At 34.1% G+C, this 13,939-nt stretch overlaps 2 protein-coding genes across 2 annotated transcripts; both read right to left on the bottom strand.

Moving 5' to 3' along the window:
• Positions 1-1,064: 1,064 nt before the first annotated feature.
• LOC112030999 (importin subunit alpha-9) lies at positions 1,065-12,809 on the bottom strand. Its single transcript, XM_024063667.2, has 11 exons — positions 12,561-12,809; positions 11,744-11,969; positions 11,129-11,282; positions 10,713-10,815; positions 9,766-9,950; positions 9,189-9,268; positions 7,503-7,653; positions 6,871-6,952; positions 6,714-6,772; positions 6,331-6,636; positions 1,065-1,603 (listed from the first exon to the last, which is right to left on the bottom strand). The coding sequence occupies exons 1-11, from the start codon at positions 12,610-12,612 to the stop codon at positions 1,439-1,441; spliced, it is 1,563 nt and encodes a 520-aa protein (XP_023919435.2). The 5' UTR covers positions 12,613-12,809; the 3' UTR covers positions 1,065-1,438.
• On the bottom strand, positions 2,396-6,248 carry LOC136067214 (importin subunit alpha-9-like). Its single transcript, XM_065772756.1, has 2 exons — positions 6,042-6,248; positions 2,396-2,929 (listed from the first exon to the last, which is right to left on the bottom strand). The coding sequence occupies exons 1-2, from the start codon at positions 6,246-6,248 to the stop codon at positions 2,765-2,767; spliced, it is 372 nt and encodes a 123-aa protein (XP_065628828.1). The 3' UTR covers positions 2,396-2,764.
• Positions 12,810-13,939: the final 1,130 nt, after the last annotated feature.

Here is a 13,939-nt window from a genome sequence, read left to right on the forward strand (position 1 = left end):
GATTTTCTTTTAATGTAGGTTAAATTCGATAATGGGTCCATTATTCGACCGATTACAAGAAATTTTATTTCAACTGTCATAGTAAAAAACTTTTTCAATTAAGTTAATTGAAATTCACCAAACTTACAAATTATCGACTAGCTTCTTGTAACCTCAAGTAAACCTCCTAATTTTTTTTTATTTGTTTTACCAATTTTAAGTGTTTTTTAATTCAAACAATTTCTTTTTCCTATTTAATTCTAATTTGTTTTACCAGTTCTAAGTCTTTTTTAATCCAAAAAAATTCTTTTTCCTACTTAAGTTTCTCAAAAAAAAAACGCATTATCGTCTCCTCTCTACTTTAGTTGGGTTTTACAATGATTCTAAAGAATAATAATAATAATAATAAAAGAAAAAAGAAAAAAAGAGATAACATATTTTCTTGTAAGGATTTTGGAAAAATATATATGATTGTATAAGATAAAAATTTGTATGAAAGTTGTTGCACTTTTTTATGCCCATTAAACTCCAAACTATTGTATGAGACACATGCCTCACTCACACCTAATTAGAAAACATAGTTTGGGAGACGAACCCCGAATTGTCAATTTTATAGTAAAAAGTTAATTTTTCATAAATGTAAAAATGTAGAATAACATGGCTCCTCTACGAATTCTAATACTGATTTATACTAGAGTACAATTAACTTTGTAATTTTAAGTCACCCTACAACCATTTCTTTTGGAATTGTTTTTTGAATCCCAAACCAACAACCTTATTTAACTGACCAAAAAAATATGGTCATCGTTCATATTTTACAATTTTTTTTTAACAAGTTTGTTCACTAATGTATATTTAGAATTGATGAAGACAAGAAACCCATCTCTATAAGAGCAATTTACAGGAGACATCCACCATAACGTGTTGTCATTATTACCAACTACCAAGATATGGTAATTTTTTTTTTAAGAAAAAAGTATTTTTCGAAATACAATGGTCCATGTCCCGTAATTAACATACCATCAACGGATAAACAAAACCCTGAAATCCTCTGGGAAAAGGACGTGGCAAAAAAAAAGAAAAAGAAAAAAAAGAACTCAATGAGCTCCATCAGAATGAAATAATCATCTCTATGCAGCAATCCAAAACAATTTTCCCATACAAGATACATGTGAAAATATAACATCTAGAACAACAGATTCCTTACAACAATGACAAACAGAGGCCACACGGCTACACACCCATTAAATTACATGTTTAAACCAACCCATATCCCGGCCAAATTCTATTCACATGGACAAAAGAATTCTTAAGCCAACTCATAATTTGCAGAGAGGATTGGCAAAGAATCCTCTGAGGATGTGTTGCATACAGGGACAGAAGATGATAGCCGGAAGTCATGGGAGACTTGCCCCTTTTTTTTTTTTTCTCACTCTTGTATCACCACATGTCACTTGCCCTACTCATCAAGCCCATAGTCTTCCCCGAAGTACTTATCAACCAGACCATTTGCCATATTTCTCAAGTCTTCATTTTCATGAAACTGAAATCTTTCCATGGCATCAATCCCATCCTCTCGTTCAACAAGTTTTGGGCCCTCACCATTTGGCATGCCTCTCAAAACCTGCTTGCATGATAAATTTGTCATCAAACTTGTAATTTTTTTTGAAATTGTCATAAAAAAAAGGCATTATCATCTCCTCTACTTTAGTTGGGTTTTACAATGATTCTAAAGAATAAAAAAAAAGAAATAACATATTTTCTTGTAAGGATTTTAGAAAAATATATATGATTGTATAAGATAAAAATTTGTATGAAAGTTGTTGCACTTTGTTATGCCCATTAAACTCCAAACTATCGTATGAGACACATGTCTCACTCACACGTAAGCTCCACACCTAATTAGAAAACATAGTTTGGGAGACGAACCACGAATTGTCAATTTTATAGTAAAAAGTTAATTTTTCATAAATGTAAAAATGTAGAATAACATGGCTCCTGTACGAATTCTAATACTGATTTATACTAGAGTACAATTAACTTTGTAATTTTAAGTCACCCTACAACCATTTCTTTTGGAATTGTTTTTTTGAATCCCAAACCAACAACCTTATTTAACTGACCAAAAAATATGGTCATTGTTCATATTTTACAATTTTTTTTAACAAGTTTGTTCACTAATGTATATATAGAATTGATGAAGACAAGAAACCCATCTCTATAAGAGCAATTTACAGGAGACATCCACCATAATGTGTTGTCATTATTACCAACTACCAAGATAAGATAATTTTTTTTTAAAGAAAAAAGTATTTTTCGAAATACAATGGTCCATGTGCCGTAATTAACATACCATCAACGGATAAACAAAACCCTGAAATCCTCTGGGAAAAGGAAGTGGCAAGAAAAAGAAAAAGAAAAAAAAGAACTCAATGAGCTCCATCAGAATGAAATAATCTCTATGCAGCGATCCAAAACGATTTTCCCATACAAGATACATGTGAAAATATAACATCTAGAACAACAGATTCCTTACAACAATGACAAACAGAGGCCACACAGCTACACACCCATTAAATTACATGTTTAAACCAACCCATATCCCGGCCAAATTCTATTCACATGGACAAAAGAATTCTTAAGCCAACTCATAATTTGCAGAGAGGATTGGCAAAGAATCCTTTGAGGATGTGTTGCATGCAGGGACAGAAGATGATAGCCGGAAGTCATGGGAGACTTGCCCCTTTTTTTTTTCTCACTCTTGTATCACCACATGTCACTTGCCCTACTCATCAAGCCCATAGGCTTCCCCGAAGTACTTATCAACCAGACCATTTGCCATATTTCTCAAGTCTTCATTTTCATGAAACTGAAATCTTTCCATGGCATCAATCCCATCCTCTCGTTCAACAAGTTTTGGGCCCTCACCATTTGGCATGCCTCTCAAAACCTGCTTGCATGATAAATTTGTCATCAAACTTGTAATTTTTTTTGAAATTGTCAGAGCAAAAGCATTAAAAAGCAATCACTATTCTTATACAAGAATTCACCCAAATATTGATTTCGTAAAACAATATTTGACACATCAAACATCATAACAGGAAAAAAATGTGTATAGATGAAATAAAACACATTTAAAAAAGGAGACTACAAGTAACAAAAAAACATGCCAGTGAGCAGCCAATGATCCATTAGTTCTTGGTACCTCCTGACATTTCCAATGATGATGTCCAATGTTCGATCCCCACCCCCAACTTAATGTAGCAAAAAAGGAAAAAATGACAGTGATCATCCTTGTTGAGTAAGCATGCAACATCTTTCTGAACCTTGCCTACCCAGCCCCCCAAAAAGGGGTAAAATGCAAAAAGACCCCTTGAACTATGAGCCGTTTTCAAATTATGAAGTTTCAATTAAGGGTTTTTAAGAAAATAGTAAAATTGATCCTTTCCACCTCACTTCAGTTACTGAAATGGACAGCAAGTGATCATGTGCATTACACGTAATCAGTTTACAACCACAATCAAACCTTAGTCCAGTTTTTTTGGGGTTGGCCACAAGTATTCTTTTTTGTCATTCTATTATATTCGAAATCATACTCTCTATTTCTTCCTTAGCATATTATCAGTTTATTATATAAAAATGATTTTAAAATAAAATGTAACAAAATTTATTATTCTTTCATTTTTCTTCTTCTCTCACTCGTAACGCACCAAAATCACCATCTTTTTGACCCATTCTGCCTCTCTCTATCTCTCTCTCTCTCTAGATATAAATATAAATATATATATATATATATATATATATATAGAACACTGACTTAATCAAGCATGACCTAAGAGCTTGCATATGGGACTTAATGGAGTTGATCCGACCGGGCCTAGTTGCCCAAGTGGCACCCAGTTTACCATGAAACCGCTAGCTCAGGGGTTCGGGCCCCCGCAATAAACAATTACCTAGCAAAAAAAAAAATAATAATAATAATAATGGTGTTGATCCAGAGCATGGCCATGACATTGAGACAGTGAGCGCTAGGCAAAAATCTAAGAGCCGTAAACGAACCAAGCCGTTCATGAACAACTCGGACTCTGCTTGATAAAAAGCTTGTTCACGTTTGTTTATTTATAAATAAAGCCAAACTTAAGTCTTAGTTTTAGGCTTGTTTGATAAACAAGCTGAGCCCAAGCACAAAAAATTATTCGTGAACAAGATCATGAACAATAAGGCTCGATAAAAAAACATGCCGTGCTTAGGCTCGTTTATAGCTTGATATATGTTTACTAAATAAACTTATTATTATGACATTACACATATCTTAATAATAACATAGTTCACATGAGACCACTGACCACTACCCATTAAATTTTTTTGTTTACTTGATTTTTGGTGATATAAGCATTTGATAATTCAATTTTTTTGGATCCCAAGCTAAAAAGCTTGACTTAAACTTGAGTTTGAGCTTGATATTAAGCTCAAGTTTGGCTTGACTAATTAATCAAGCCAAGCCGAGCTCAAGCTTTTTGGCATTCTCATGAGCTCGAGAAGAAGAGCCCATGGAATTAAGATTGGGGCATAATGGGTATTTGAAAATATTGAATTGTTGTGGGATCTAGGGCTGAATTGATTTGATATTTTTAAACGAATGGTTTTGGACTGAACTGATAGGGAATTCAGCTGCGATACACGGGTGGTGGGGAGATAAATTGAGTAGCATAGGGTTACGAAGTTGTGATGGGCTTTGAAATTATAATAGATCGAGAGGGGGATGAGGTTGGAAGAAAATTTTCATTTTGGCAAAGTAATTAAGGTTCCAACAAATTAGGGATCAATGGTTTTTCTTTTCAAATTAAAGTTTTTTTTTTTTTGGGTTAAGAATCACACACCAATATCTGCCGCTGCAGTAACAATAAGTTAGATGTGGGGGAAGGAGATCAGTGAGAGGAAATAAGGAAGCTTGGTGAGGAATGGGTCAAAGCTGGCCATGCCCATGTGAGTCTGTGTAAGAGAGGGAATATATGGACAGAGAGGAGGAGGATGATTTTTAAAAATGAAAATTTTATTTTAAAATGAATTCTATATAATAAAGTGATCACGTGCAATAAATTTTTTTTAAAAAATGAAAATTTTCAATGAATGGATGATTGATCAGGATTCTAAAAACAACAATTCTTTCAAAAAAGCATGAGTAATCAAATGTAATCAAATGAAATAAAGCAGATCAATAAGACCCAATTCCTAGAGCTAACATTATTTTAAAATGCATACTATATAATAAAGTGATCGGGTGCCCTGCATGTGATCACTCTCTCCCCTCTTCAATTAATTGAAGTGAGACGAAAGGATCAATTTTACCAATTCCCTAACCTCGTGAGTGAATAACACAAAATTGAAACAACAGGTGGTCTGTTTGAAAATGGTTCAAAATTTAGTGAATCTTTCTGCCTTTTGCTCCCTAAAACACCCATAGAAAAGAAGTGAGCAACCCTTCCTCTATGGGTAAGGTACCCCTTCCATCAACCATTCCCATATGTCAGCTCACAAGGTTATATAGCAAACCCTACCTCACATAAAGATTGACACAAGATGATCAGGGAATATGGAGCCATCTGGCTTATCTCTTTATGTCAATTCCACCAGGCCTAGCTCCTCAAAATTCTATGTTAAACCACACGCAAATGCAGATGTGTCTGACAGATCGTCTGCTAAGAATAAATTAAATCATAGACTTTTTGCAAAAATGTGCCAGTTTGATCCATTTGTAGAATAATCATTTCACATTTTGCAAACTCAAGGCAATATGCAAAATCAAAACTACAAATAAATGTAACTCTCTCAGTTCATGACTGTGGTGCTAGTGCGTGCATGTACCGTGTTCACAAAACAAGGAAAAAGAGTCCAAATTATTAAGCAACAGAAAACTAATTTTTCTCGACCTACATGATTTATAAGCCTTAATAACTAATAAAATAAAACCAAAATACATAGAAAACAATTATCCTAGATAGCAGATAAACAAGATCCTCTAACAAACATTAAATTGATAGATGCTCAATCAGATTGCTTACCAGCTCCATGAATTGAAGTCCTACTCTTGCAGCCTCGGTATCAGCAGATCTAACCAAATCAATAAAACCAGGTAGGCATCCTCCACTAACAAGTGAAACCAAGTGCTCCAGGATCAAATTTGGTTTTCCATCACCTTCAGTGGGGGCAACACATAGGTTGCCCAGTACATATGCTACTTCCTTTCTTATGTCAATACCAAAATACATAGAAAACAATTATCCTAGATAGCAGATAAACAAGATCCTCTAACAAACATTAAATTGATAGATGCTCAATCAGATTGCTTACCAGCTCCATGAATTGAAGTCCTACTCTTGCAGCCTCGGTATCAGCAGATCTAACCAAATCAATAAAACCAGGTAGGCATCCTCCACTAACAAGTGAAACCAAGTGCTCCAGGATCAAATTTGGTTTTCCATCACCTTCAGTGGGGGCAACACATAGGTTGCCCAGTACATATGCTACTTCCTTTCTTATGTCAAATGGTGCTGTGGAAAGAAGGCGCAATAGCAAAGGCACTGCCTCACTAGAATTAATCAACCGCTTGTGTTCAACAGAAGCAGCAGCTATATTAGAAAGCACCCACGCTGCTTCCTGCATAAATGATAGAGCTTCCACTAAGAACGAGTGATTTAAGGTAGAATCATAAAATTTAACACAAACTAACATACCTTTTTAAGGACCCGGTGTTCACTCCTCAAACATTTTACTAGGACTTTTATGACACTGTCTGAAATGATGTAAAATAATAATAAGACTAAACGCAAGTATTTTTGCACAAAATAGATGGTGAGGTTTACCAACAAGCAGAAAACATGACTCACTAACCTGTAATTTCATGTCCAGGAACAAGAGCAGCATAAATTGTGTGGGAATCACCAGCCACAAGATTACCTAGACTTCGCAGCACCTAAATGAAATACAATTTGTCAATATTAATCCGCAAACAAGACAACAACCACTTTAGAAATCATTTCATCAGTTTAGCTAGATGTACCACTCAAAGCTTTACTTTCAAATCTTGAAGAGATGATGGATAAAAAAAAAATGTGCATCATTAAGCTTGCAATACATAGCATTTCATCATTGAGGAAATAAGATCAAACTTTGTCACTTTTCTCTATCAAATTCTCTTCTCTCCCTTTTCTCTTCTTCTTGGAGGGTGACTACCTCCAATTAAGTCAATTCCATACATTCTCATTTATTTCCCCATCCACATTCATATAGCCAATACACATGTTTGTACTTTCAAATATGTACCATGAGACTGAGAACACAAGAAATAGCTACCATATGAGAATCTTGGACAAGTATGGACTATAAAGTGCATGAAAAATGTGATACGAATATAAACCATTAACCATCCTATATTGAACATTCCTGAGCTGTTTCCAAATAAATAATTAATGCATTATTTGCGGAAAGAATAAGTTCAAACAAATAAAGCATTATTTTACTACCGGAATGAGCAATTGCAAGCTATTTGATGTTGCCAATCTATCAACAAGCAGTTGAAGGACATCGTTTTTCACCAGCATACTGGTAGCGATGTTTGAAAGGGCTGAGAGATACACAACTACCCATGCTACTTCAGTTGCCAACTCATCATCCCTGAATTTGAGAAGGAATTGAATTACAATTAGATATCTGTCCTTTTCAACCCAAAATAATAATAATAATCCAAGAAAATAAGATTTTCAGGAGCAATGAGATAACCTTATTTCAATGCAAAGTGATGACACATGATAAAATTTTCTGTAAAAGTTGCATAATAATATCACCAAGAGGAATGGAGACTTCCCAGTTGATTGGTTCAAGTAATATTTTTGAATTCTCGGGAATCCCTCGAATTCTCACGTTTGGTTGCAAATAGCTTAAGGGAATCCAGATGTCCACAAGCATCCAGATTCCCATATAATCTCACTTTTGTGGGAATGCGAATTCCCTCTTAAAAAGGTGGGTTTCCACACTTCCATGGCTTGGAAAAGGTGTACTTTTTTGAAGTGACCATTATACTCCCTAAATTAATACCTTTTGACTAACTAAAACAACACTAGTTTCTAATCAAATACCTCTCCTCTATCTCTTTGCTCTCTTCACATTTGGAACACCCACAAAGAGAATTTTATTTTTAACTTGTACTTGGAACCATTTTAATGTTTGAAGAAAATAAATAATATTAATTGACAGGGTATGATGTCCTAATAAACCATGAACAAAAAGAAATTAAAATAATTATTTTGGTCTTGCATGTGTCACTTGGAAATGCTAGTCTATCATTTTGGGAGATTTGACTTGATTTATGGCTCATATTATTTTTCTCATTATTCATTAGTAAGAAGCCACATAAAAGTGATTACAATAAGCTTGAAATTGTTTTCAGTTTTAACTTTTAACAAATCTAAGGATATTTTAGAAAGAATAAATAACTCCTATAGGATTCCTAAGAATAAACCAAACACGTGGATCTCATATTTCTGAAAATCTAATCAGATTCATAATCAAACCAAACATGGACATAATTACATTCCCAGCCATCCAAATCCCTTGGCATCACATTCCTAGGAATCTAGATGCCAGAGGGTATGTTAGATTCCCCAAACCAAACACTTCATTAGTGTCCATTTTAGCTTGATTTGTTTTGTATATTTTAAACAAAGGCTTTAAAAAATTATACTTAAATAAGCGAACCAATAAACCATAACAAATAGGCACTGATAACTAGCTATTTTTTGGCAGGAAATCCCTATTGGTATTTCTTAAAAAATAGAAAATGCAAAAGAATGTGATGCTAAGGAGCATGAAGCAGAAGCAATAATGTTTTATTAAACTTCTTCTTTTTTGAAGTATACTGTGTGTTCAATTTCTATTATTTCGTAGTGCAACAACATAGTGATACCAACAAGTACGAAGGTGACCATTAAAAACGGTTACAACTAAATTGAACTGGTCAGCCCATTTTGTGTTCATAAACAAATCAAAGGACTGACTGGACAATTTTTTTATATAAAATTTAGGGCCTTGGAAGAATCTGTTTAAATTATCTACGAAATGAAGAATATGCACTTGCACCATCTTTCCTAGCATAAAAGCCAGAAGACTCTAATTCGCTAAGAAAACTGCAAAAGAGATAAACCTCCACTTACGCTTTTTTCAAGTGCCGAACAATCGCATCCAGCACTCCATCAATTCTGATGAGTTCTGCTGCAGCTTTAGGATCTGGTCCCTACACTCAAGCAGACTGAAGTCATGATGTAAATGAAATTTGAGAAAAAGAGCTCACACTTGCACGCCCACCCACACCCATGCACACTAAATATTTTCCATAATGAACAACTATGAAAGTAATACATATACGGAGCCTTTGTATTCATATAATGTAGAAAGTCAAACCACATTTGCTTGAGAAGAATGAAATGTCAAAAATGCATCAGAATGGTGAATCCAGTATGAAAACAAAAACAAAATATCAAAAATACTGACAAACTTTTAATAAGAATGATTAGCAAGAGGCAGATGAGGCAGGCAGAATGATCAACAAGGAAAATAGGGCAGCCAGGTCATTGCCATCTCCAACACTAAAGAGTGGTGACTGCAAAGAATATCTCCTATATTTAGCATGTATATATGTGTACACAAAGAGCATGGCCTGCAAAGAATGTCTTTGATATATGTATGTATGTAGGCATGCATGATGTTTGTCATTCTGTGAAGGTTTAAAACCTTGATTAGATTTGACAATGCCCAAGCAGATGTTCTGACGGTTGAACCCTTGTTTGGCAGCATCATTCTTGCAAGAGGTAGTAAGGCCCCTTGGGATAGCAAGACACTTCTCAGCTTCTCTCCTTCACCAGCAACATTTCCTAATGCCCATGCACACTGCTCAGCAACAGACAAGGAGCTCTTTTCTGCACCATCAATGCATTATAAATTCAGAACCAAAAGCAGCAAATGATTTAAAAAAGTTTCAAGCATGATTAAATATACAAACAAATCATACACATATAGTAGATAAACAATAAGCAGAATCACTAAAAGAGGAGACAATAAAGAATGTCTTTGAGAAAGACACGGGTCCTTGAACAGAACAAGGACCAGCCACTACCACAATTATATATCTTAGATCTTTATACAGTGGCAGATTCAACCATAAAAGCATTAACAGAGTATACTCTGGAACACTAAAAGTGAAAATGGAACTAAAGAAGAATACAGATCGCCATTAATTCTCTCACTTCGAAATTCTAGATGAAAACCGCTCTGATTCATATTAGCAGCGTTTCTTTTTTAAACAACTCAGACCATGATTTTCAGGCCAGAGTGATTCGATGTGCTCCAACTTAGCAGCATCCAGCCATCCACAATTGCTGACTAAGCTCAAGCAGTTACTAATAAACAACCTAGACAATCAACTGCCAGGGTTGCTACAACCGTTGCAGATGTGAAGTAACAATCTATGGCACAACGTTTTTCATGAATTACCAATGTTCAAAACTCATGGTTTCTATATTCAAAGTTGATACATGGTATTCACAATCACTTCATCATCCCACAATGCTTACAAACCACGGGATCAAAAGTTCCTTTCACAATTTTTGTTATTGTGTTTTGTAAGAAAAGAGAAGAAAACATTCTCTGACATCAAAAGGAATGTACAGGTCCTTGCCAACCTCCGAGATGAGCAATAAGTAAAGGCAATGCAGGTAATAAAGCTTCTGTTTCTTCAGGTTTTCCTGCTGCAATGTTTGTGAGGCACCAAGCAGCCTCAAGCAACTGCAATATAACAAACAGGGCAGAATAATCAGTATGTTTACTTCCAAATTTCATTACTCAGTCACCCATCCTTAAAGGCGCATCAATGGTTGATGCACTACTTTCGCAGAAAAATTTATAAGCAAATATTACGTGTCCCAAAAACAACTGAACATCATTTCAACACTTGGAATTTGGAAAGGCTCACTATTAGATAATTAGAACCTAACAATAACAGAGATTTGGATTTTCTTCATCCCTTTTCCTTTCAACTTGGTACTGGTTAGCATTATATTTTGATGCAAAAAATATACAAAGGCGGAATGAGATAGACCTGCTCATCCTGAGAACCAAATGAAAGACACTGCACTAGTATGGGTATTGCTCCAGCTTTAAGAGCAGCTTCAACAGGAGGGAATTCAGATTTTGACAATAAACGCCTTAAATCACAAAGGGCACTCACTCTCTTCTGCATTGCACCTTTCCCCCTAGCAATCATACAACATATTTGGTCATTTTCTATAATAAAGTGGACACTGCCAGAAGCCTGAACTTCTGCATGCATATAGACAAAGAAACATAGATGAAACACAAGAATGTGAAAAGTTATTTAGGATTTGGGAAACAACTAAGCAAGGCGGAGAAGTAGTAAAAATACTCACATTTCATTAAATTTCATGAGGAACCAATTGTTATATCATACAATAGAACATGATTTATGCTAAAAAATCTTCAGACATGCTAAAATATCACGCCAATTTCATTTCTCAACGAAAGCCATAGCGAAAACACACAAGTAGACCAAAGCTTAACACTGGACATATTCAAATCAGCACAGAATAAGAACTTAAATTTGTTCGCATATTATTACTTATCATAAATTAAAAAAAAAAAATAAAAAATAAAAAAGTTGACATATTATTCACAGCAAAATCTAAGATTGACATACTGGTATGCCACAGCAGACTTCAACCCTTCCACTGCCGAAGAAGTTTGAGCCTCCAAAATTGATTGTTCTTCATCAATCATCATTTCATTGTCAAGAGAAACATCACCATCACCATCACCGCTAATCCCCACTCTGCATAACCGCTTTGCCCGCACCAATGATTCCCTCCTTTCTTTTCCCACTGTAACCGCATTTTGCCGTCTTCGATTTGCAGCAACATTCCCAACTAACCACCAGATACATAAATTAGCAATTTTCACATGCAAACATCACAGCCTCATATTATAATAAGGTCAACAATTTAGGGGTGTTTCGTAAATTACAAATTTATAAACCAGTTCTTGTACAAGCTGAACCAAAAATAAAACCATTTCAAATTTGAAATTCGTTTTATTTTATATCAAGTTTGTCTAAAATCATATCAGAACCAATTTAACATACATGAAATTTTTCAAATTTTTTAAAAACACAATTATGGAGGGAATGTATATTTGAAATAACAAAAAAAAAATAGACTAGTTTTTTTTTTTTTTTCAATATCCAATTCGATTTTTTTGAACCATTCCAAACAAAAAACAATAAAAACCAATTATATGCCAAACAAACCCTTAGACAAATATTACATGTTTATTCAACAATCATATAAATCAATTAAATAAACCTAATTCAGTGTTTGTTATTTCCTTAAACAATTAATTGATCAATAGCTCGTTTGAATGCTAAGAGAAATATGAGAAAGTATGAAAACAAAAAGTGCTTAAGAGCTAATTTCTTCAACGGTTAAAAGTAGAGCAAAACGATAACCTAATATGTGTACCTGAGGACTTAATAGGGTCTCTTCTGTGAAAAGCGAAGCTTTCATCGGCCATTGTAGAGAGAAAAAAGCAGCTTTGACCTTTGAGAGTAACTTTGAAAATGTTCGAGCGGAGAAATGTGAAGTTTTGGTGGGGGGGTTTTTTGATTTTGAACGTGACGGAAAAATCTGTGAGATTGGGAAATTTTAATTTTTGGGAGCGATTTTAATATATAGGTCTCACGCGGGGCAAGCGCCAATGTTCGCCGTTAGTACTTCAGTACTATGACCGTATGACCGTGATTGATTGATCTCTATTATAATAAATTCGAAAAAACTCCCCTGTGGTTTCTTGATATTACAAGAAGCAACCTACTCTTTTTTTTTTTTTTCTTTTTTATAAATAATTACAGTATGTATTTTTTCTAACCCGCAGCTCGAATAATTTCCCTTACGAGGCCTTTGGCAATATAAACACCCTATCTAGTGGTTATAGACATTGCGAAAAGTGAAAATAATGACTCTAGGAAGACCAAGATGACTTCTTTTTCTATTTTATCTTTTTCAACTTGCCAAGTGTACTGTAAGTCTATAACTCAACTGGTTTGCACATTTTGGTGCTTTAAACAAAGACATATAATGTACAAATACCACCTACCTCCAACTATTAAATTATAAAAATACAAATTTATAAATTAAATTTTTTTTTAATAATTCAGTAGTTACAGTGGAGAATTGATGATTTGAACCCTAAATATAAAGTGTTAGTTGAACTACAAGTCTCTTACCCAAAATTCTCACAACTACTAATACCACGCGTTATGATTGAAGATTGATACATATAAAAGTAACAATAATGATAAGTCAATATAAAAATAATGTTATTTTGATTACAACTCATTAGATTTGGAATTTTTATTTTAAAAATAAGAAAAAAAAAACTAATAATAGGCATTTGGCAAAGTTGGTTTTTAATTGGTTAAAGTTAGTTTCTAAGTCTTATATAGTAGAAGTGGAATTACAATATTTTCCTTCGAGAATTAAATTTAATACCTCAAATATTGTTGATCACATGTTAAATACATAATCCAGTTTTCATTTTCAATATAATTCTTGTGGGGTTTTCAAGGAAAAGAAAATTATAGTAGATTTTTAAGAAATGTATTTAAGACTATTTGATCTAGGGATTTGGGTGAAATGAAGTCAAACCACAGACACAAAAGATGAATAATAATAATAATAAAGTAGAACAGTGGTTGAATACTTGAAGTTATAAGACATAAGGCATTATATAATGTCCCATTAATACACTTTATAAGGCATTGTATAATGTAGAACTTGTCTTGGGTTCATTACCCTGTTGTGATCACAACACGTGTTTAAATTTGACTGCGTGTCATTGT

Source organism: Quercus suber, unplaced genomic scaffold (genome assembly GCF_002906115.3).
Source record: "Quercus suber isolate HL8 unplaced genomic scaffold, Cork oak 2.0 scaffold_63, whole genome shotgun sequence".
In the NCBI taxonomy this organism is placed as follows: Eukaryota; Viridiplantae; Streptophyta; class Magnoliopsida; order Fagales; family Fagaceae; genus Quercus; species Quercus suber.

Excerpts from the sequence above, each read along its gene's own strand:
- LOC136067214 (XM_065772756.1), bottom strand. The coding sequence starts at position 6,248 with ATGTATTTTGGTATTGACATAAGAAAGGAAGTAGCATATGTACTGGGC. Across the intron at positions 2,930-6,041 it reads GACTTCAATTCATGGAGCTG|GTTTTGAGAGGCATGCCAAA; the intron begins GTAAGCAATCTG and ends TCATGCAAGCAG.
- LOC112030999 (XM_024063667.2), bottom strand. The coding sequence starts at position 12,612 with ATGGCCGATGAAAGCTTCGCTTTTCACAGAAGAGACCCTATTAAGTCC. Across the intron at positions 11,970-12,560 it reads AGACCCTATTAAGTCCTCAG|TTGGGAATGTTGCTGCAAAT; the intron begins GTACACATATTA and ends TCTGGTGGTTAG. Across the intron at positions 9,269-9,765 it reads CATTGTCAAATCTAATCAAG|GGACCAGATCCTAAAGCTGC; the intron begins GTTTTAAACCTT and ends GCTTGAGTGTAG.